At 42.3% G+C, this 24,497-nt stretch overlaps 1 protein-coding gene across 2 annotated transcripts; it reads left to right on the top strand.

Annotated features, from left to right (window-relative positions):
- The first annotated feature begins 1,649 nt into the window (after positions 1-1,649).
- Positions 1,650-23,579, top strand: cfap298 (cilia and flagella associated protein 298). Of its 2 annotated transcripts, XM_038801667.1 has the most exons (8): positions 1,650-1,803; positions 3,148-3,288; positions 8,556-8,723; positions 9,011-9,078; positions 11,570-11,728; positions 11,980-12,111; positions 13,252-13,347; positions 23,109-23,579. In XM_038801667.1, the coding sequence occupies exons 2-8, from the start codon at positions 3,150-3,152 to the stop codon at positions 23,220-23,222; spliced, it is 876 nt and encodes a 291-aa protein (XP_038657595.1). In that variant the 5' UTR covers positions 1,650-1,803; positions 3,148-3,149; the 3' UTR covers positions 23,223-23,579. The 2 variants fall into 2 exon arrangements, with proteins under 2 accessions (XP_038657595.1, XP_038657596.1); XM_038801668.1 differs by lacking the exon at positions 3,148-3,288 and having other exon boundaries at positions 1,686-1,803.
- Positions 23,580-24,497: the final 918 nt, after the last annotated feature.

A 24,497-nucleotide genomic window follows, 5' to 3' on the forward strand; every position in this document is an offset into this window, starting at 1 on the left:
GGTCGTCCTGCTGGAGGCAATACCCATGCTGAGCAGGAACTGACGCAGCTCATCACTCATGAACGAGGATCCCCTGTCACTGTGGATATAGTCGAGGAAACCGAACAGAGCGAATATGGAATCAAGGGCCTTGATGACGGTGGCAGATATCATATCCGGGCATGGGATGGCGAAGGGGATCCTAGAGAATTCATCGACCACACTAAGGATGTAGGTGTTGTGGTCGGTGGAGGGGCCCTTTGAAATCCATGCTGAGGCGTTCAAAGAAGGCGGGACGCTTTCACCAGGCGTGTGCGGTCTGGCCGGTAGAAGTGCGGCTTGCACTCCACACAGACCTGGCAGTCTCTGGTGACTGTCCGTACTTCCTCGACGGAGTAGGGCAGATTGCGGGCTTTGGACAGATGGTACAACCGAGTGACCCCCGGATGGCAAAGGCTCTCGTGCAAGGCACGGAGCTGGTTCACTTGTGCGCTGGCACATGTATCTCGGGAGAGGGCGTCTGGGGGTTCGTTGAGCTTGCCGGGGCGATACAAGATCTCGTAATTATATTTCCGGTAAGCCCCTGCCAGCTAGCTCTGCCCACAGGGAGCAGTATAAATATTCATATGTTTCCCTGTGGGCGGAGCTAGCCGACAGGGGCTTAACGGAAAACCTGTGATACATGTACTGTCATACATCCCCTCATGCAAGCACACACATATATACAGTGGTAGATCACCACACCAGCAAAAGGGTGGAGAAAATGGGGTGAGGGAATAAGGTGGGGTTGCAGTAAGTGGGCATAGGTGAGGAGTTGGAGGGGGGCTGGGGTTAGGACCAAGGGCGGGGTGGAGATTGGGGTGGGGGAGTGGCCGGAGTTCGGGGCAGGGCCGTGATGCGAGGTGTGGCTGGAGTTCAGGGTGGGGCTAGAGAGGGAGTGTAGGCTGGAGAGGGAGGGTGGGGCTCGAGTTTGGGTGGGGCCTAGATGGGTGGTACTGACAAGGGTCAGGGGCTGAGGGTGGCGATGCCCATGAAATGAGGGTGGGGGGTTAAGGCCGGTAAGTAGGTGTCTCCGGGAGATGGGGGTCCTGTAAGGGGGGGGGTGCTGTTGTAAGGGAGACTTTGGAGGTCCTGAAGAGGGGGGGGGACACCCAGTGACCCCATAGCAGGGTCTCCTCACCTGGGGGTGGGGGGGGAAATGTCCATGTGTGTGGGGATGACATTGCCCATGGGTTGGGGGAAACCTACAAGTTCACGTCGAGGTGGAGAAAACGGGGTGAGGGAATAAGGTGGGGTTGCAGTAAGTGGGTATAGGTGAGGAGTGGAGTGGGGCTGGGGTTAGGGCAAAGGGCGGTGTGGAGATTGGGGTGGGGGTAGTAGTGGGGGAGTGGCCAGAGTTCGGGGCAGGGCCGTGATTGGGGGTGGGGCTAGGGCTAGGGGGCGGCGCCGGAGTTCGGGGTGGGGCCTAGACCGGGGGTGGGGCTAGTGTGCAGGGACGGGGCCGGAGTTCGGGGCGGGTCCTCGATCGGGGGATGGGGCTGTGTGGGGGCGGGGCCTAGATCGGGGGTGGGGTGGGGCTAGTGTGCGGGGCGGGGCCGGAGTTCGGGCGGGGCCTAGATCGGGACCAGGGGGCGGAGCCGGAAATCCGTTGCGAGACTGGAAAGCTCATACGCATGTCGAGGGCATTTGACCCGCGCAACGCATGTCACTGCGCATGTGCGTGAACTTTCCAGCACGTTCTTCCGGGCCGCAGCGTGTGTTGTGGCTGCGATTCTTAATAAAGGTTCCGAGAGTCTGGGCGAATATCAAGGTTCAATTTTCGAGGTAAAGTGCCTGCGTGTCATCGCGCTGGCAGTGGGTTTATTTATTTCCAACGGCGGCTGTTTGAGCGGGGAGTTAGTTGTCAGATGTGTTGTGGTCGCCATGGAAACTCGTGTTGTTTGTCCGGCTCCCTCACACTCACTCCCTGCACTGGGCTTTCACTCCGATTGTCAGTCCCTTCCTCCCTCCAACAGTCATATTGATAAATGAAGTGAGTCCAACACTGCTCAGCTGCTTCAACTTTCAGAATTCCTCTCTGTGCGCTGTTATATTAAATACCAAGAAGTCTTTCAACACCAGGTTAAAGTCCAACAGGTTTGTTTCAAACACTAGCTTTTGGAGCAGTGCTCCTTCCTCAGGTGAATGAAGAGGTATGTTCCAGAAACATATATCAACAAAGTCAAAGATGCCAGGCAATGCTTAGAATGCGAGCATTAGCAGGTGATTAAGTCTTTACAGATCCAGAGATAGGGGTAACCCCAGGTTAAAGAGGTGTGAATTGTCTCAAGCCAGGACAGTTGGTAGGATTTCGCAAGCCCAGGCCAGGTGGTGGGGGATGAATGTAATGCGACATGAATCCCAGGTCCCGGTTGAGGCCGCACTCGTGTGCAGAACTTGGCTATAAGTTTCTGCTCGGCGATTCTGCATTGTGTCGCGTCTTGAAGGCCGCCTTGGAGAACGCTTACCCGGAGATCAGAGGCTGAATGCCCTTGACTGCTGAAGTGTTCCCCGACTGGAAGGGAACATTCCTGCCTGGTGATTGTCGCGCAATGTCTGTTCAATCGTTGTCACAGCGTCTGCATGGTCTCGCCAATGTACCACGCTTCGGGACATCCTTTCCTGTGCATCTCCAACATCATATTAAATAGGAAGGAGGCAGCGAACATAGGGAGACCTGATATGGGATGGGGATTGGGAGACCAGTAAATTTGGATTGAGAAAGTTGAGCTGATGAGGTGTGAGGAAGAAAGACATGAGGACACAAGTGAGTAGAGAGTTAATTTTGGAGTTGGACTGGAAGTCCTGATCGTTGAAGACCATGGTCCTCAAAACCAAGCAATGGCACAATAGGCATGTTTAATTTTTCAGATAAAAGCAAATCATTGTGGATGCTGGAACCTGAAGCAAAAAACAGAAAATGCTGGACAATGTCAGCAGGTCTGACAGCATCTGTGGAGAGAGAAAGGGGCTAATCTTTCGAGTGACAAAGAGTCATCCAGTCTCGAAACGTTAGCTCCCTTCTCTCTCCACAGATGCTGTCAGATATTCGATTGTGATTTAGCTGGAATTTAGTCCTACACCATTGCCAGAGGTGAAACTGAAATATTGAACATTGTTTTATTGTAGCTATGGTTCAGTTACACATCAAGCAAGGGAGTGAGAGCCAGTTCTTGCTTGACACGACAGTGAATGTTGCAGTGGATGACCTAACCAAGCTGGTCGCCACCATTTATAATGGAAGGCTCAAGATTGACAGGATTTGTACAGGTATGTATTTGATAAGTTCTTACAAGTGTCAAATTTATTGATAGTTTGGTGAGAATAATCTTGGCAGTCCAGCAGGTACCACGGTTATGTCCTGTGCAGTACTATCAGCAGTCGCAATCTGTTTGAGTATCACTTTCATTTTCATTTTCTTTTTTCATTTTCATTTTTCATTATATAGTTTTTATGATGATGTTTTTTTTTAAATGTATTTATTTTCTGAAATTGTCCTTTCCTGATTAACAATCATGGCTTGAGTACAATTCCACATGGATCAACCACTCTTTTGCATTTAATAGTCATTAAATGTTTGCCATGAGTGCCAATAGACTGTTTTATCAGCCAGAGGGTGGCGAATCTGTGGAACCCGGCCGCAGAAGGCTGTGGAGGCCAAAGCACTGAGTGTCTTTCAGACAGAGGTAGATTTTTGAACTAATACAGTCTTTTTGATATGCTGAAAGAGTTGGGAAGCTTTTCCATTCGGGCCAGGATTATATAGATTTATCCCTAGATTTAGAATTTTATGCAGTGGTACCTTGGAATTCTGTTGTAGCATCAGGAATATATTTATGTGGCATCATTAATTGTGGCACATTTAAGAATGTGGCAAAATTAAGATAAGTTCTTGATTAATAAGGGGATCAGGGGTTATGGGGAGAAGGCAGGAGAATGGGGATTTAAAAATATCAGCCATGATTGAATGGTGACATAGAGCCCACTTAACAAGAACCTGTATGAGTGGTTCTTCCCAGAGGTGGAGGACAGATGTGAATGCTGCCAAGGAGGCCCGGCCAACCACGCCCACATGTTCTGGTCTTGTCCCAGACTTGTGGAGTACTGGACAGCCTTCTTCGAGGCAATGTCCAAAGTGGTGAGGGTGGAGCCATGCCCGAAAGTGGCGGTCTTCGGGGTTTCAGTCCAGCCAGATCTATGCCTGGGGAGGAGGGCGGACGCCCTTGCCTTTGCCTCCATGATTGCCCGCCGTAGAATCCTGTTCGGCTGGCGGTCAGCAGCACCACCCAAAGCTGCAGACTGGCTGTCCAACCTCTCAGAATCTCTCCAAATTGAGAAAATCAAATTCGCCATCCGAGGGTCAGACGACGGCTTTCACAGAACGTGGGAGCCGTTCACCCAATTGTTCCGCGACCTGTTTGTGGCCAACAAACAAGCAGAAGAATAGCCAGGTAGCCAAGAAACGGGAAAGTAGCCAAAGCATGAGAGGGAGAGATAGACCGGGAGAGGGGGGGAGGGACAGCTAAACCTAAGAGGAAGGAAAGGCGAACCACAGGGCGGGGGGAGAGGAGGGCAGAAGCGGGGAGAGGGTGGGGGGTAGAGGGAAGAGACAGGGAACAATAGAGGAGAGCCAGGGAGGGGGGAGGCAGGGAAACGTTAACAAACTTGGCATCCACAGGAACAGAGTAAATGGGAAGACAGGATGGCCACAGAAGCGGAAGTGCGCACGAGACGACAACGGCAGTGAACTCCGTCCGGGAGAAGCAAGGGACAACACCACGAACGGATGCCTATATATGTGTGTAAATAACTTTGCCAAGTATACAGAGCTGCTGCTGTTGAGCGTCCGCTGACTTCTTGGGGAAAATTAAAACATCAGCAGCAGCAGCGATCCACGGTGGGGTGGGGGTGGGGGTGGGGGGTGGGGGGGGGGGGGGGGGGGAGAGGAGAGGAGAGGAGAGGAGAGGAGAGGAGAGGAGAGGTGCCCCGATGGGAGGGTGTGGGAGGACTGAGGCGCGTGGGGTAATCTCTTGTTGATTGCTGTTGTATATTCTCTTTCTGCACTATGTTAATGTTTGCTAATTTGCTGTGTTAAGATTATTACTATTTATTATGAAAAATTTTGCAAAACCTTAATAGAAAAAGTATTAAGAAAAAAAACACCAGCAGTAACCCAGGGGAGGGGGGGGGCTGATTTCTTTTCCTTTTTGTAAGGGGCACATGCTCTATCCTGTTTTGAATTTGGGTGTTAATTTGTTAAACTGTTTATCGTTAAGTTGTTTTGTTTTGTTGGCATGTTGCCCTTCTTTCTTTGTATTATTTTCCTTTTTGTGAGTGTTTTGTAAACTTATTGAAAAACTTTGAATAAATACATTTTTTTTAAATGATTGAATGGTGGAGCAGACTCGATGGGCTGAGTGGCCTAATTCTGCTCATATGTCTAATGGTCTTACCTGAAGGGGAATGCAGCCTTGTTTAATGTTCATGGATGTACAGTTTCCAGCAAGAATCATTGGAATACGATCAAAGTGAAATGCCTGGTAGATATTTTCCCCTTCTTCCTAGCCTAAGAAATTAAAGAACTGCTACTATCACCCTTTTGGAAAGGTACAAACTCGGCACAGACAGGCAGTTGGAAATGGGACCTTCGCTCATTTGTGTGGTTCAGTTCTACACCTGATCATCTCACAATTGAGTTAAAATTCAGACAAGAAATAGTGCAGTGTGAAATTGATAGCACAAGTAAACCTGATTTTATAACTCGCGTCTTTAGTGAATTTAGCAATAATGTTAAAAGATGTTTCTTATATCCTTGTTTTTAACAAATCAAAATGCTGATTTGTCCCTTTTTAATTAGGTGGAGAACGCAATAAGAAAATCCCATGCCACTTTCCTGATTTCCGCTGGGTTAACTGGTCTGGCACTGCCACAGGAAGAAGTTCCAAGTTTATTTGGCGGCATTCATTGTCTCAGCCTGATCCAAAGGATTTTGCAGTAGATTTAGTACAGTGAGCACTGTACAAATGGACATCTTAAAAGAAAAACACAGATAGTCCAAAACGTCTTGCATGATAACAATTATAACCTGCTGTTTGAAATTGCATGTGCTCACAGAATTTATAGTGCAGAAGGAGGACATTTGGCCCATCAAGTCTGCACCGGCTCTTGGAAAGAGCACCCTACCTAAGCTGACACCTATACCCTATCCCCAAACTTCCATCCTATCACCGTAACCCCACCTTACCTTTTTTTTTGGACACTTTAGCACAGCCAATCCACCTACCCTTGCACATCTTTGGACTGTGGGAGGAAACTGGAGCGCCTGCAAGAAACCCACGCAGACACGGGAGAACGTGCAAACTCCGCACAGACAGTGACGCAAGGCAGGAATCGAACCTGGGACCGTGGTGCTGTAAAACCATTGTATAGGTGTTAACCACTGTGCTACCGTGCTGCCCATTACTGTCCAATTACGATCTATGGATAGCATTCAATTCACCAAAAGACTTGGGAGCAGAGGTAGGCCATTTGGCCCATAGAGTCTGCTCCACCATTCAGTGAGATCATGACTGATCTGATACAATAATCCTCAACTCCACTTTCTTGCATCCCCAGATCCTTGATTCCTTTATTGTATATCTCAGCTTTGAACATGCCTAAAAATCCAACCTCCACAGCCATCTGTGGTAAAGACTACACCGATTCACTCCCCTCTGAGAGAAGAAATTCCTTCTCATCTCTGTTTTTTTGTCCGAGACTCTCCCCCAAGAGTTTGCACATTCTCCCGTGTTCCTCCGGGTGCTCCGGTTTCCTCCCTCAGCCCAAAGATGTGCAGGTTAGGTGGATTGGCCATGTTAAATTGCCCCTTAAGTGTCCAAAGTTGTGTAGGTTAGGTTAAAGGGTTATATTGGGATAGGGTGGGGGAGTGTGCTTGGCTTGAGTAGTTTTTCAGCGGACTGGTGCAGACTCGATGGGCCGAATGACCTCCTTGTGCACTGTAGAGATTCCATGAAGAGCATACATCCTCTCAGTATCTACCCTGTCATGCCTCCTGAGAATCCTGTGTGTCTCAATAAGGCCGTCTCTCATTCTTCTAATCTCCAATGAGCACAAGCTCAACCTCCCTCCATACCCAGGGTCAACCTAATGAACCTTCTCTGTCCCGCCTCCAATGCCAGTATATCTTTCCTTAGATAAGGGCACCAAAACTGATCACAATATTCCTGATGTGGTGTAACTCGTGCCTTGTGTAGTTTTAGCAAGACTTCCACCTTCACTTACAATTTCAGATCTCTTCTTTCTTGGACAGTCCCTCAGTGTCAAGGATGACTTGCTTCTATTCTGGGGATTTTGGCATGGGAGAGGGCGTTCATGTTGGTACGTCTATCCTTCCAGTGGATTTGCAGGATTTTGCAGAGGCAGCATTGGTGATATCTCTCCAAGGATTTAAAGTACAGGACAAACAAGATAGAGATAGATAGAGAAATACAGCACAGAACAGGCCCTTCGGCCCACGATGTTGTGCCGAACTTTTGTCCCAGGTTAATCATAGAATTTTGGACAATTTTTCATGGCCAATCCACCCAACCTGCACATCTTTGGACCGTGGGAGGAAACCGGAGTACCCGGAGGAAACCCATGCACACACGTGGAGGATGTGCAGACTCCACACAGACAGTGACCCAAGTCGAAATCGAACTTGGGACCCTGGAGCTGTGAAGAAATTGTGCTAGCCACAATGCTACCGTGCTGCCCTTAAGAAGTTAACCTACACTCCATTATTCTACCCTAATCCATGTACCTATCCAATAGCCGCTTGAAGGTCCCTAACGTTTCCGACTCAACTACTTCCAGAGGCAGTGCATTCCATGCCCCCACTACTCTCTGGGCAAAGTACCTACCTCTGACATCCCCTCTATATCTTCCACCATTTATCTTAAATTTATGTCCCCTTGTAATGGTGTGTTCCACCCGGGGAAAATGTCTCTTACTGTCTATCTATTCCCCTAATCATCTTATAAACCTCTATCAAGTCGCCCCTCATCCTTCTCCGTTCTAATGAGAAAAGGCCTAGCACCCTCAACCTTTCCTCGTATGACCTACTCTCAAAGCAGCAATGAGTAAAATAAATGACATTTATGGAATGGAAAGCTCTTTGCCCAGTATCCACAGCTGCTTGAACTTTTTTCTTTTTTCCCCTAAAGTTTCTGGGATTGAATGCTTGGCTCTCTCCCAGGGATGGTGCTGCTATCAATGTTGATATAAAGAATTTTCAATTCAACGAAGGCCAAGCAACACCACACCTCATTTCACCAGTATAATCAGACACTGATGAGCTGCTAATAGCATGCTACACACCAGTCAGTACTTCACATATTAACAGCTTCACCTTGGCTGAGCCCAGCATCCTTTCCTTGCTGGTTGTGGGCCTTGAATCTACAAACTTCTGACGCAGTGTGAATGTTACCATGAAGCAAGGGCTGACACATACGTGATCTACAAGTTTGAAAGCTTCTAACCAATGTTTTATTTTGTAGAAATGGGTGAATTGGCAGATCATGGCACCTTCCTTCCTATCAATATGCAAGGATTGACAGATGAGCAGATAGAGGAACTGAAACTGAAGGATGAGTGGGCAGAGAAATGCATACCAAGTGGGGGATATGAATTTAAAATGGACGAAATGGGACGGAGAAATGGACATGGTAAGACAGCAAGGAATATTAGCACTGAATTTAGATTACAATGTTTTCAAATGGAGGCACAGAAGAACAAACTGAAAACAGGAAATGAGAAATGGCACAAAATATTCCTGTTTTAAATAAACGTTTTAGCTTCTAGGTTCAGAATGAGCTAGAAGTAGAGAATTCTATTTCAGCAGAGCAACTTTAAGGCAGTGGAATAGAAATAGTTTTGCGGATGATGGATCATGCATAGCGATGTGTAATTAGTTTGAAAATGTACATGATACGCTTTCTCTTCTATATTCCAGCTCCTAATCAGTCAATGAAAGAAGTTTTAAAAAAGACAATAGAAGAAGCTAAAGCATTGATATCAAAGGTAATGTTTCAAGAAAGAAAAAAAAAATGCATTAACCTAGCTGATGTAGAGAAACAGGGCAGATAATTTTGACCCAGCAAGTTTCCAAAGCAACCATGACAATCTGTTTTAGTTATGTTGTTTGTAGGCAAATTATCGACCAGAGCACCAGAAGGCCTTCCCTTCTCCAAATGGTCCATTGAAATCTTTTGCGTCCACTCAGATCATCTGAAAGTTGGCACCTTGGGTTTTGAAAATTGGAAGATAAAAGAACATGTTTCTGTTTTTTCTATTTATCAGCTGTAGATTGTTGGTACAATCTTGCCTTGTACTCAGAAGGACCTGGGTTGAAGTCCTATTCTAGGGCTTGAGTATAAAAAATCAAGACTGAAACTTCAGTGCAGTATTGGAGTATTGCGCTGTCAGAGATGCTTTTGCTTCCAAGCGTTTATGACCAAACTGGTCTATCAATTTTAAGATGTGTTGAAGTATTGAAGGCAATAAAGCATGGAATGATAAAAATCCTACTTGCTGTCTTAGAATCTGTCTTAGTTATTTAATCTTGTTGGATATCTTGGAAAATTGAATGCTCAACATCATACGAAGTTAAAGGTTAATAGTTGATCTTCTCAAATTGTGAAGCAATCGACTTTTCATATAAACAAGTGGCTTTGAAGTATTGAACAAAGAATGCATAGCTTGTCTTCTGATATTGATTACTGTGCAAATAAATACAAGATAGTAATGAAGTCCACCACGAGTGATTAAGATCTAACTTCAGAGACTTGGAAAATAAAGATGGGTAAATGACTCGTATAGAAAGATAAGTCAATAAAGCCTGTGCTTCAAATGGAGTAAGAACAGTTCTATCAGGAAGTCTTGTTTAAGGGAAATAAATTTGGAGTAAACAACTACAACTATTTTCATAAATAGACTGCCTTCAAAGTATTTGAGAATAGACACAACATGGGTTCTGATCTATATGTGCACATTTTGATGTTGGCAAAGTATGGTGTACTAAGGAACATAGTTTTGAATAGTTCTTCAGAGTTCGAAAAGTAGCACTTGAAGCTGAAATCCACTCTCTGATCCAGTATCTGATGGTCAATAAAACTTGTTACATATGCTAGATCATGAAGTGCCTTGCATTTGCTCAACGTGTTGTGAACCACAACACAAAGGAGGTTGAGTGCTAACAAATCTCTGGGAAATTGCCACATTGATTTATTGACTACAAACATTTGGAATTTGTTTCTGTTCCCATTTTGTATTCCACTTTTTTCAACATTATGAACTATTTTTGCTGGGAGTTTCTTGCTCTCCAGCAAGAGGGAATTTCTTGTAATATCTATTATTGAGGTTAGTTTATTTATGCTATGCCATTTAGCTGTGTCTTTCTTATCCTAATTTAAGTAATCTTTGTTTCTGAGTTTGCCTTTAGAATATGATCCTGTTTCCAGTTATTTGAATTCTGCCTATTTTGAATTGGCAGCCTTTTTCAGTTATTTTAGTTTTGTAAAACCATATGTGCATTCCATATTGAAACAAACATTATATTTTTTAAAAGCTGAATTATTCCATCACGTAACCTCTATGATTGATATTTCAATTAATTTTGAGATTAATTGTCTTAAGATTTGTTTTCATATGCTGAATAGGTACATAGAATGGAATACATCACAAGTTGGATCATTAACAGATCTTGGTATTCCAATTTAGGATTTATTAGGCAATGCAGCAATAGAAATAAAAACAATGGTTTAAATATTAGTGGTTTAAACATTTCACAGTTTTTTCACTTTAGCAGAACTTCTTAACCTATTTTTCTACCATCTAATCTTTCACTGTCTACTAATTTATTTGACTATGTTAATTCTGTGAACAAATAAATTGAAAATGTGCTGAGATGACATTGGCACACTATAGCCTGATCTGTCCTTGACTTAAGGTGCACTCACTTTCCATTAACTCATGGTTATGTAGGGTGCTGAAAGAGAAGCAATGATTGTTATTTGGGGACATGATATATTGCTTATATTTTGGAATTGAATTGAATTGAATTTGATTTGATTTATTGTCACATGTACCAAGGTACAGTGAAAAGTATTGTTCTGCGTATAGTCCAGACATGAAAAACATAGGACATACAATAGATACACAATGTAAATACATAGACATCTGGTGAAGCATCCAGAGTGTAGTACTACTCAGTAGAGAAAATGTGTGAAGAGTCCATAAGAGGGTCATTCAAGAGTCTGGTAACAGCAGAAAAGAAGCTGCTTTTGAACCTGTTAATGCGTGTTCTCAGACTTTTGTATCTCCTGCAATGAGATTGGAAGAGAGAATAACTTGGGTGGGAGTGGTCTTTGATTACACTACCCTCTTTCCCAAGGCAGCAGGTGGTGTAGACAGTGTCTGTGGATGGGATGCAGATTCGCATGATAATGATGGTAATTGTAATGGTCACTTTCAGTGCAAGATTTTTCTCAAAAAAATCTAATTGTACTTTTAGAAACAAGTTCAGGCCAATGTATGTGTAACAACGGAGATGGTAAAGGATGCACTTGACCAATTGCGAGGGGCTGTTATGATCGTTTATCCCATGGGGCTGCCACCACATGATCCAATCAGAGCGGAGTTTGAAGGGAATGAAGACCTTGAAGGATTACAAGTAAGTAGAAAACAACACTCGTCGCAGTGAACTTCAAAAATATAGCTGGGATTCCAGCTCATCCCAATCTATTGCTTGGTTCAATGCTGTATTTGGGGCCATGCTTACTGTTACATTTCTTAAAGATTCAGTAAAATAGAGGTGAGCAACTGATGAAAGGAGGATGCCACCTATATTTCTTTTACCTTGTTGCAGGTTTTAGTAGCAGAGTTCATTAAATGTTTAATTCTACGACCTTGTTATTTTTGTAGGCTGGGAAGTTGGTGATTGAGGAGTCTGAGGCTCAGCTATGGTGGGCAGGAAAAGAGTTGCAGAGAGGCAAGAAACTTTCTGACTATGTAGGCAAGAATGAAAAAACTAAAATTGTTGTAAAGATCCAAAAAGTAAGTACATGGTTAAAAAACAATGTTTGATGTATTTCCAGGCCAGTGTTTAAATGGTTAATTTTAGGATAAATAGTGAAAACTGCAGTCCCTTTGAATTTAGAAGTTTGGCAGGTGATCTAATTGAGGTATTCGAAACAGAGGTCTTGTAGAGTAAATGCCGATTAAACTGTTTCCTCTGGTGGGGCATCTAAAGCAAGGCGGCCTAACCTTTAGAGGTTTAGTAGTAAAATCAGGAAACACTTTTGGACTAAAGTTACCTGAAACATTTGTTTTCATCTTCATTTAGCCCTCCAACCCTAACTGCCCAAAATTAGGGACCAGTAATGTAGTGGCTATAGCACTGGACTAGCAAAATGGAGGACTTCAGCTGAATTTCAATTATGGCAGCTCACCACCACCTTTTCAATGGGAACTAGGGATGGGCAATAAATGCTGGCCTAGCCATTGATGCCCACAGCCTATAAATGATTTGTTTTTAAATGGCAAGTTGTGAAATTGAGTTAAATCTAGTAATTAGTGAGCTGGCACAAGGAAAAAAAAATACCTTGAAAGACAGGATTGAAATAGAAATGCAACTATTTCACTGATGTCCTCCAGTGAAAGGATCCTGCCATGTACTTTGGCCCTACGTATTCCTCCAGTTCCACATTACGTGGAACATCTCGGATGTGGTCTATCAGTTGCAAAAACAAAACCTTTAGATAGAGGCACACCATTGCCATCTGAAGGAAACTAGGGCTTTATTCCATTTCTCCAAGGTTTGCAAAGACCTTCTGGCAAAATTACACTGGACAACTGGGAAAACTCTTGTTGAAGTCCAACACTTCATGTTGATTCAACATTAGGATGCGAGGAACAGATTAATTATAACCAACAACTTCCCCTGATAACTGAACTAGCTAAGGCAGTGAGCAACAAAGCCAGAGAAGATTGAAGATACATTACCTCTTCTATGCTGATCTCAGCAGAGGGCAGCATTAAAAGCACTAGTCGTGTCTTTAACATTCTTAGGAAACTAAAAAGATTAGCACAAGTTCCTACTCTTGATAACCATCCAGTCAATTTTTTTATTGCTAGTATGATTGTAAATTTTATATATGAATGCAGTTAACACTTGTGATTTGGTTTTATTCACAGCGAGGTCAAGGAGCTCCAGCTAGAGAGCCAGTTATCAATGAGGATGAACAGAAGCAAATGATGATGCATTATTACAGACGACAAGAGCAACTCAAGGTACAGAAATTATTTTATTTATAAAAAGATATCCTTAGTCTAATAAAATTTATATTCAACTCTGACATGGTTGGATAATAAAAATTCAGAAGACATTAAATTGCATGCTAAAGTACATAAACCACTTTGATCCCAACTTCAAAAATTTATTTAACATTAAATAATGACTCGATGGGCCGAGTGGCCTCCTTCTGCACTGTAAATTCTATGATTCTATGAATGTCCAATTATTCTCCTGGAAAAAGAAATTCAAATGGGGGAAATGCCTCCAAACAGCTAACAAGGTGTGCTGTGTCAGACGATCGTCTGGTTGAAAAAATGAATTCATAATGTTTTGATGACAATAGTGGTTCTTAACTGGCCTTGGATACAATATTGTTTGCTTTATGATTTTGATTTGTTGAAAGACCATGGACATCTCTCTATTATAGAGAGTTTTCTGGCCAGGGTTTAGAGAACACCAAAGTATATCATGGAGTTCACCTGACCTACAATTTTTAATAGATTTTAGTTATGAGGAGCACAAGGGCCCACTTTCCAGATGTGATGCAATAGATTTAAGTATTTTTAAACAAAACAATGTTTATTCCATGAATCCACTTAACATTTTATAAACACACAGTAAACATTTAATCAACTACCAACACAAATACTCCCCCCCCCCCCCCCCCCCCCCCCAAGATACAGTACTCTATCGGTAACCCTTAGTAACTTTCCTAACAACATCCATAAGCCAAACACCCCTTTTCCTACAAAAATGGTAGGTTTGCATTCCTTACAGAAACAGATATTACTTTGAAATTATCAAGTGATCTGGAGACATTCTTTAACATGCAGAGAGACCAAAATACACATTCTTGGTTTGAATGCAGCTTCCCTAACTGAAAACTAAAAGTAAAACTCAGAGCCACAAACAGCTTCCAGCTCAAAACAAAAGTAAAAAACAGAGCCAGAGCCCAGCTCCACCCACACAATGACATCACTGCAGCCACTTGAGAAGACAAACATTTCTTAAAGTGACATTCCCATGACACCTCCCCCAAGAAAAAAGAAATAAACCATCAACTTTTTATTTAAATTTAGAGTACCCAATTAATTTTTTCCAATTAAGGGGCAATTTAGTGTGGCCAATCCACCTATCCTGCACATCTTTGGGTTGTGGGGGCGAAACCCACGCAAACACGGGGAGAATGTGCAAACTCCACACGGACAGTGACCCAGAGCCAGGATCGATAAACCATCAACTTTAAGATGGTTTCATTTTTCACCTTTTCACTTTGTTTTGAGCAAAATTGACAATAAATATACCTTTTTGTGAACAAAAACAAAACATGCAAACATTTGTAATAACATAATTCATTTTAGTTCTTCTTCCTGCAACTGGAATCCCTCTTGATTGACAGTCTGTTTGAACAAAAAGGTCTGCACAATCCATCCATTCCTTATACCTCTGCATTTCTCTTTAAGGTCAGATACTTTAGTTCAATCCGATCACAGAGTCCCTTGTAATTCTCCAATACAGGAGCAGTGGTTAACACAGCCTTCAGGCCATCAAATGCCTGTTGACAACCGCTGTCCACTTAAATTTGCTACGCTTCTTCAGCATGTCCGTCAGTGGAGCGATCACACTGCTAAAATTGGGCTCAAATTTCCGGTAAAATGCACTCATGCCAAGATATCGCATTATTTCCCTTTGTGTTAAGGGAATTGGAAACTACCGAATAACTTTTGTTTTCATATCCCGTGGGACCATTCAACCCTGTCCAATTGTATGGCCAAGGAAAGTGACTTGGGCTTTTCCAAATTCACTTTTGGCTAGGTTTACCACCAAACACGCCTCCTGAAGTCGATCGAATAACTCCATCAGATGCTTCAAATTTTCTTTCCATGTCTGACTAAAAAATACCAGATCGTCGATGTATACCACACAATTGGGTAATCCTGAAACAACTTTGTTAGTTAACTGTTGAAATGTCGCTGGGGCGTTTTTCATGCCAAATGGCATAACGTTGAATTGGTATATACCATCTGGAGTCACAAAAGCTGAAATCTTTGCCATTTCAGATAAATGTACCTGCCAGTAACCTTTAAGTATATCAAGTTTGGAAATAAAAGCTGATTATCCCACCTTCTCAATGCAATCCTCCAAGCGTGGGATAGGATAAGAGTCCATTCTTGTAACTGCATTAACCTTTCTATAGTCCACTCACAACCGTTGGGTACCATCCGGTTTCGGTACCATCACTATGGGTGAGCTCCATTGGCTGTAACCCACTTCAATTATGCCATTTTTAAGCATACTTTCAATTTCTTTGTTAATCTGTGCCAATTTTAACGGGTTAAGTCTTTATGGATGTTGTTTAATTGGAACAGCATTTCCCACATCTATATCATGTGTAGCAATTTTAGTACTTCTCAACTTAGCTCTACAAACTTGTTCATGTGATATCAATAACTCTTTCAGGTCGGTTTGTTTTTCCTCTGGAAGGTAACTCAACAATTTATCCCAATTTTTAAGAATATCCTTGTTTCCAATATAATTTTGAGGGATGTCAAGTTCAAAGACATCTGGATTTGGTTCTTCACTTTGAGTTAGAATCATTAAAACCTCCTCCTTTTGCTATCCTTCCCTTTCAAAGTACCCTTTAAGCATATTCACATGACGCGCTTAATTTCCTTTCAATCTGATAAGGTCCACAAAACCTTGCTTTTAAAAGTTTCACATACCACTGGTAACAATGCTAAAACTTTATCTCCATTGGCAAAACTACAAACTTTTACTTTCTTGTCTGCAACCCATTTGATCACATAGAACATAGAACGATACAGTGCAGTACAGGCCCTTCGGCCCTCGATGTTGCACCGACATGTAAAAAAAAAACTAAAGGCCATCTAACCTACACTATGCCCTTATCATCCATATGCTTATCCAATAAACTTTTAAATGCCCTCAATGTTGGCGAGTTCACTACTGTTGCAGGTAGGGCATTCCACGGCCTCACCACTCTTTGCGGAAAAAACCCACCTCTGTCCTATATCTATTACCCCTCAATTTAAGGCTATGTCCCCTCGTGCTAGCCACCTCCATCCGCGGGAGAAGGCTCTCACTGTCCACCCTATCTAACCCTCTGATCATTTTGTATGCCTCTATTAGGTCACCTCTTAACCTTCTTCTCTCTAACGAAAACAACCTCAAGTCCATCAGCCTTTCCTCATAAGATTTTCCCTCCATACCAGGCAACATCCTGGTAAATCTCCTCTGCACCCGTTCCAAAGCTTCCACGTCCTTCCTATAATGAGGCGACCAGAACTGTACGCAATACTCCAAATGAGGCCGTACTAGAGTTTTGTACAGGTGCAACATGACCTCATGGCTCCGGAACTCAATCCCTCTACCAATAAAGGCCATCACACCATAGGCCTTCTTCACAACCCTATCAACCTGGGTGGCAACTTTCAGGGATCTATGTACATGGACACCGAGATCCCTCTGCTCATCCACACTACCAAGAATTTTACCATTAGCCAAATATTCCTCATTCCTGTTATTCTTTCCAAAGTGAATCACCTCACACTTCTCCACATTAAACTCCATTTGCCACCTCTCAGCCCAGCTCTGCAGCTTATCTATGTCCCTCTGTAACCTGCAACATCCTTCCACACTGTCTACAACTCCACCGACTTTAGTGTCGTCTGCAAATTTACTCACCCATCCTTCTGCGCCCTCCTCTAGGTCATTTATAAAAATGACAAACAGAAACGGCCCCAGAACAGATCCTTGTGGTACGCCACTCGTAACTGAACTCCATTCTGAACATTTCCCATCAACCACCACTCTCTGTCTTCTTTCAACTAGCCAATTTCTGATCCACATCTCTAAATCACCCTCAATCCCCAGCCTCCGTATTTTCTGCAATAGCCGACCGTGGGGAACCTTATCAAACGCTTTACTGAAATCCATATACACCACATCAACTGCTCTACCTTCGTCCACCTGTTCAGTCACCTTCTCAAAGAACTCGATAAGGTTTGTGAGGCATGACCTACCCTTCACAAAACCATGCTGACTATCCCTAATCATATTATTCCTATCTAGATGATTATAAATCGTATCTTTTATAATCCTCTCCAAGACTTTACCCACCACAGACGTTAGGCTCACCGGCCTATAGTTACCGGGGTTATCTCTACTCCCCTTCTTGAACAAAGGGACCACATTTGCTATCCTCCAGTCCTCTAGCACTATTCCTGTAGCCAATGATGACCTAAAAATCAAAGCCAAAGGCTCAGCAATCTCTTCCCTGGCTTCCCAGAGAATCCTAGGATAAATCCCATCAGGCCCCGGGGACTTATCTATTTTCACCTTGTCCAGAATTGCCAACACTTCTTCCCTACGCACCTCAATGCCATCTATTCTAATAGCCTGGATCTCAGCATTCTCCTCCACAATATTAACTTTTTCCTGAGTGAATACTGACGACATGTTGTGCAACTTTTACATGTTGTCTTGCCAATTCCTCTGGTCTATTTAATCGTTCCCTAAAATTTGACATGTAATCCAATAATGTAAGTTCCGACTGCTCACTCACCAATTTTTCCTTAAATCAATTTAAGTGGCCCTCTTATCTCATGACCAAAAATTAGTTCAAAAGGACTGAATTTGGTTGACTCATTAGGTGCATCCCTAATTGCAGACAGTATGAATGTAAATCCTTTATCCCAATCCTCTGGAAAATCTTGACAATAAGCCCTCAACATTATCTTTAATGTCAAATGCGACCTTTCTAAAGCTCCCTGCGATTCTGGATGGTACGCAGTTGATTTAAATTGTTTTATTCCTAAACTATCCATAACTTCTTTGAATAACCTTGAGGTAAAATTTGATCCTTGATCCGATTGTATTTCTGTGGGTAGTCCATATCTAGTGAAGAATTTAAGTAACTCCTCCACAATCTTTATAGCTGTAATATTGCATACTGGAATAGCCTCTGGAAACCTAGTAGACACATCCATTATAGTCAAAAGATAATGATTCCCACTTTTCATTTTAGGAAGCGGTCCACGCAATCAATTAAGACCCTTGTAAAAGGTTCCTCAAATGCTGGAATGGGTATTAAGGGTGCTAGTTTTATCACTGCTTGAGGTTTCCCTATCACTTGACATGTGTGACTTGATCGACAAAATTTAACTACATCGTTATGTAGTCCAGGCCAATAAAAATGTTTTTGTATTTTAGCTTGAGTTTTCCTTACTCCCAAATGACTTCCCACTGGTACCTCATGTGCTACTCGCAACACCTCCTTTCTATACCCTACCGGCAATACGACTTGATGAACTTCTGCTCACTTTTCATCTGCCTGCATATGTAAAGTTCTCCATTTTCTCATCATGACATCACTTTTACGGTAATAACATTCCGGTGTACACTCAGATTCCTCTTCCGTGTATGCTTTCTGATGCATCCATTTTATTTCTATATCTTTCTGTTGTAACTCCGCCAATTTTCCAGAACTGAAAATATCCGCCTCATCCTCCACCTGTTTTTGTTCTTTTCCAACCATCTGATCAAAAATCGTTTCTGATAATTGAACCAACTTTATCTTCACTCTTTGATTTCTCCTCTTGTCTTAACCTGTGACTTTGCGACCTTGTTACTCCAGGATATTCGTCCTTCAACTCTTCAGTTGTCTGATTTTCCACTGGCTTATCAACCACAGTAGATATCACTCCCACCTGCGATCCAGCTATATTATTACCCAAGATAAACTGTATTCCTGGACAAGATAGTTTCTCTATTACTCCTACTACCACTTCACCACTCTTCACTGGACTTTCCAACCTTACCTTACATAATGGAACACTACTCGTCTCACCCTGAATTCCACATCTTACTACCTTTTCTGGCAATATTCCTCCCAAACTACATAACTCCTCATCTCTTACCATCAAAGATTGACTAGCCCCCGTATCTCTTAAAATTGTGACTTTGTTACCCACTCCTCCTGGTACACATGAGTAAACTTTACCCACACAAGTAAATTCTTTAAAGAAATCTGGCAACTTCTTATCAATCACTTCTTGATCAGATTGTACAAACTTTTGCACCTCATTTGCTTCACTTCGGGTTTCCTTTACCACTTCAACAAACCCCACTGACTTATCTTGTTTTACCACATCAGCCTTCCCAGTGCTTTTCTTCAACCACCAACACTGTGACTTTACATGGCCTAGTTTATTACAGTGAAAACATTTGAAACTTTTCATTTCTCTTCCACCCTCCTGGATTTCTTTTTTAAGCTGAGATACACTCTCCTTATTATCTCCCATCAGATCTCCTTCACCTCTACCATTTGAGTATTTCTCTTTTCCCCTGTTTCTCTCCCTCAAAGGTTGAAACTGATGTCGGAAACCAAACTTTGATTTATGAACTAATCCATAATCATCTGCCATTTCAGGTGCTAACCTCGCAGTTTTAACCTTCTGCTCTTCCACATGGGTTCTCACTACATCAGGAATTGAATTTTTAAACTCCTCCAAAAGTGTAATTTCTCTTGAGAGCTTCATACGTTTGGTCTATTTTCAAAGCCCTTATCCACCTGTCAAAATTACTCTGTTTGATCCTTTCAAACTCCATGTATGTTTGACCAGGTTATTTCCTTAAATTTCTAAACCTTTGTAGGCTTCAGGCACTAGTTCATACGCACCTAAGATGGATTTTTTCACCTCCTCATACGTCCCAGATATCGCCTCTGATCGTGATGCAAACACGATTTGTTTGAATCAGCAAACCCACATGTCCTGTGACCATTTAATTTGTTTAGCTACCTTCTCAGATGAAATGAAAAAGGCTTCTACCACCTCCTTATCAAACCTTGGCAATGCTTCGACAGATGTAAATAGATCCCCAACAAGACTTTGACTGTGACGCTCTTTCTCTTTATCCTCATCACTATCCTCAAACTGTACGTTTCCCTTTACATCCGCCAATTTTAACTCACTCATGTTTCATGGCCATTTTACGAAGTTTAAACTCTTTTTCCCTTTGCCCTCTCTCTTTTATCTTTCCTCTCTTTTTCTTTTCCCTGATCTGTTCCTCCCTTTGTCTTTCTTGTTGTCCAGCTCGGGCTATACTTTCCTTTTCCCTCACTTCGTATTCAAGCTGCTTTAATTCTTTTTCATGTTCAAGTTGCTTAATCTGTAACTGAATTATTTGCCATTTCTAACGAGTCGGACTGTATCTCAGGCCATTTTAAATGCCCAGCTACCGCCATAAGTACCTCTTCTTTTCGTATGCTGTCAGAACGTTAACTGCAATGTTTTTCCCAAATCTAAAAGCCTTTTTTTAGTCTCTGTTCCAAAAGGTACTGTGTGTGACCTTCTCCACCCCCAAAAACTCCTGAGCCTATGAAAGAGCTATTGTCCATAACACACTCCCTACTTAAACTGGAATACCACACCTGAAAAGCTAACACAAATACACTCACCCCTCACTGTCTTTAAATTCACTGAGCCAACCCAATCACAAAATATAGACTTTTACCTCATAAGTCCCAATTTATCATGGACCAGGGTATATATCATGGAGTTCATCTGACCTCCAACTTTTAATAGATTTTGGTTATGAGGAGCACAAGGGCCCACTTTCCAGGTGTGATGCAACAGAGATCTTAAGTATTTTTAAACAAAACAATGTTTATTCTATGAATCCACTTAACATTTCATAAACACACAGTAAACATCTTATCAACTACCAACACAAATACCCCCCCCCCCCTCAAAGATACAGTACTCTATCGGTAGCCCTTGGTAACTTTCCTAACAATATCCATAAGCCAAACACCCCTTTTCCTACAAAAACACTAAGTTTGCATTCCTTACAGAAACAGATATTACTTTGAAATTATCAAGTGATCTGGAGACATTCTTTAGCATGCAGAGAGAGAGAGAGACCAAAATACATCATCTTGGTTTGAATGCAGCTTCCCTAACTGAAAACCAAAAGTAAAAAGCAGAGACAGAGCCCAGCTCCACCCACACAGTGACATCACTGCAGCCACTTGAGAAGACAAACAGTTCTTAAAGTGACAGTCCCATGACAGTAGCCTGAAGGGAACCGCTCCACATCAAACATGGGGTAAGGCAAGAACGCAGGCCTCTAAGAACTACCACAGCCGGTACAAAGATTTGAACCATGCTGATGATGTCTTTCTACACCACACTGTAGCCATCTAGCCAATTGAGTAGACCGACTACTGAAGTTCCAACAGTTTAATGTAGAAATTTGATTGTGTGTGCAGAAGCAAACTTATTAGGCTTTCAGGGATTTATGGTTCTTGGATCCAAGAACCAGAGTTTATGATTCATTATAAATGGAGATTTTTGATTGAAGTGTGTTTTGATGTCATTGCTATTACATGAACAGGACAGTCTGAAATCATTTGATCACATTTAATCATTTAATCTTATTGGCTAAATGTATTAGAACTTAAGAACTAGGAGTAGGCAGTTCAGACCCTCAAGCTTGCTCCATCGTCCAGTATGATCATGGCTGATCTGATCTTAACCTCAATTCCACTGTCCTGCCTATTCTCCACAACCCTTCAACCCATTGTTAATTAAATATCTTTCTCCTCAAATTTACTCATATCTCCGCATCGGCATTGTGGCACAGTGGTTAGCACAGCTGCCTCACAGTGCCAAGGACTGGGGTTCAATTCTGGCCTTGGCTGACTGCCTGTGTAGAGTTTGCACTTTCTCCCCATGTCTGCATGGGTTTCCTCCGGGTGCTCCCGTTTCCTCCTACAGTCCAAAGATGTGCAGGTTGGGTGGATTGGCCATGATAAATTGCCCCTTGGTGTCCAAAGATGTGCAGGTTAGATAGAGTTGTGAGGATAGGGTGTGGCAGTGTCCTGGGTGGGGTGCTCTTACAGGGGATTGGTGCAAACTCAATGGGCTGAATAGCCTCCTGCGCTTTAGGGATTCTATGATTGTATCCACCACACTCTGGGGTAGTGAATTCCACAGATTCATGACCCTTTGAGAGAAGTAATTATGTTGGGTGATACTTGACCATAACGATCAAGGTGTTGAAGGCTTCTGTTCTCTAGTAGCAGTAGCTCGGGCATCATATTCACTTTTATTGTCTCAGATTGTGGAGGAGAAAAATATTATATGTCGTGCTTCCAGTTATTATGTAGCAATTCGTACTGAAAAATGCATTGATGAATATTGATGTGACAGTAGATTTGGGTGTATCTGCTATCCTTCCATGGTAATTAGTCAGAAGGCTCGTGCTTTCTAGGATCACATGAAGATTAGTAATCCTGATAATGAACTAGAGCCTGGCTGCCACACTGAGCTGTAACAGAGAAAGATTGAAATTTCTCCCTTATTGCCATTATCCAAGCAAATTTAGTGTAGGGATTCCATGCACATTTCCGAAATGGTTAAGCATTTGGACAAATACAATCAACAAATCAAAATAAATCCATATAAGAATCTCAGTTCAAAAATTTTACTATTTTGAAGAAAATAATTTTCTGCTAAAGCTTAACTGTATTTCATTCATATAAAAAATGGTAAAATTCTAGACATTTCCAGCTAACAGGAAAATCTGCATTTTCAAGCAAGTGTTTTGAAAATCATTTTCTATTGGTTAGAAACACATGTTTAAGATTTCATTTGGACTGGAAATTTGCATTTTGGGGGAAAAACGCCAACTTTTTCTCTGATTGTTAGAAGTGTTTTTTTTCCTTCTGCAGAAACTTGATGAAAATGACGAAGAATCGTATCTTGACTCAGATTGGTCGGATAGGTACGCCCTAAAAAGACAGTTTCAGGGTGTAAAAGACATCAAGTGGGGTCCTAGGAAATAGTGACAATCAACTCCTGTGGCACATGCCCTTCTCGCCTTTCCAGCCCCAACGTTGTACAAGGACACTAGGTTTTACATAAAGTACTTGGGTGTTTTGTTACATTGGGCAATCACTGATTCAAGTCCATGAAAAATTCCTCTACTTTATGATTTAAGTCTTGTTGTTATGTCAGTTGTTCAACTCCTGTATCAAATAAAAAGCTTTGGATAACCTGTAGATTTTCAATGGAATGCTACCGGTGATATTGGTGAACCATATATGACAATAGGAGTTCTGTAGCCCAGTTTTACATGTTCTCTTTAGAATTCTGAAAAACATCTTGTATTCATGTTAAATAAATATTTATTTTCAAATTTATACAATGTTTATGTTGCCTCATTTTCTGCAAGGTTCATCACCAGATTCTGAGTTGTAAGAAATGTACAATAAGGCATCTTCAACATGTAGGAAAAGCCATTGATCCAGATTTTACTCTGAAAATAACAAGGAGGCCTACAGTGTGCACTATTATGTAGTAAATTGTACTGCAACTTCCAAATTATGTACGCCTGCAGCTAAAAGTGGAAATTCAGAAATTACAGTGCAAATTTCCCTGCTCCCCCACGGGGTATAAGGCTGCATTACAACTGCACCTTGATGATGAATTTCACTTACCCACTAAACATACAGAAAACATTAATGCTGATGCATTCAGGTGCAAGTAAATTTTTAACTGCGATCAATCAAAATTGCTGCCAAAAAACACTCTGGCCCTGAAAATGTACTTTGACAAGGGCAGAGTCTAATTCCTTCAGAATTCAATTAGTGTTTGAGATTTATTTAACTTTTTCGGTCACTTTTATCTTTTGCTCTTAATCCCAATTTTTATTTCACTTTTACGCTTGATTTAAATCGAATTTTCAATTCCAGCCTTATGTTTCCTGGTTTAGACTCTGGGTGGAATTTCCCCCAAAAATGGCAAATTTCTGACTGACACCGGCGTGTTGGCCATGTTTTCTCTCCAGATCTTCTGACACTTGGTCCAAAAAAAAAGCAGAGTGGTGATGTCACTCTGGCGGGGCAAGGTCTCATAGAACTGCCAAGCCCATCGAATTCCTCCAGTGCAGAAGGATGCCATTCTGCCCATTGAGTCTGCACCAACCCTCTGAAAGCGCTGCCTACCTAGGCCCACTCCTATCCCGCAACCATCTAACCTGCACATCTTTGGACACTGAGGGGCAATTTTAACACGGCCAATCCACCTAACGTGCACATCTTTGGAATCTGGGATCAAAC

Source organism: Scyliorhinus canicula, chromosome 7, assembly GCF_902713615.1.
Source record: "Scyliorhinus canicula chromosome 7, sScyCan1.1, whole genome shotgun sequence".
Classification (NCBI taxonomy): domain Eukaryota; kingdom Metazoa; phylum Chordata; class Chondrichthyes; order Carcharhiniformes; family Scyliorhinidae; genus Scyliorhinus; species Scyliorhinus canicula.

Excerpts from the sequence above, each read along its gene's own strand:
- cfap298 (XM_038801667.1), top strand. The coding sequence starts at position 3,150 with ATGGTTCAGTTACACATCAAGCAAGGGAGTGAGAGCCAGTTCTTGCTT. Across the intron at positions 9,079-11,569 it reads CTAAAGCATTGATATCAAAG|AAACAAGTTCAGGCCAATGT; the intron begins GTAATGTTTCAA and ends TTGTACTTTTAG. Across the intron at positions 11,729-11,979 it reads AAGACCTTGAAGGATTACAA|GCTGGGAAGTTGGTGATTGA; the intron begins GTAAGTAGAAAA and ends TTATTTTTGTAG.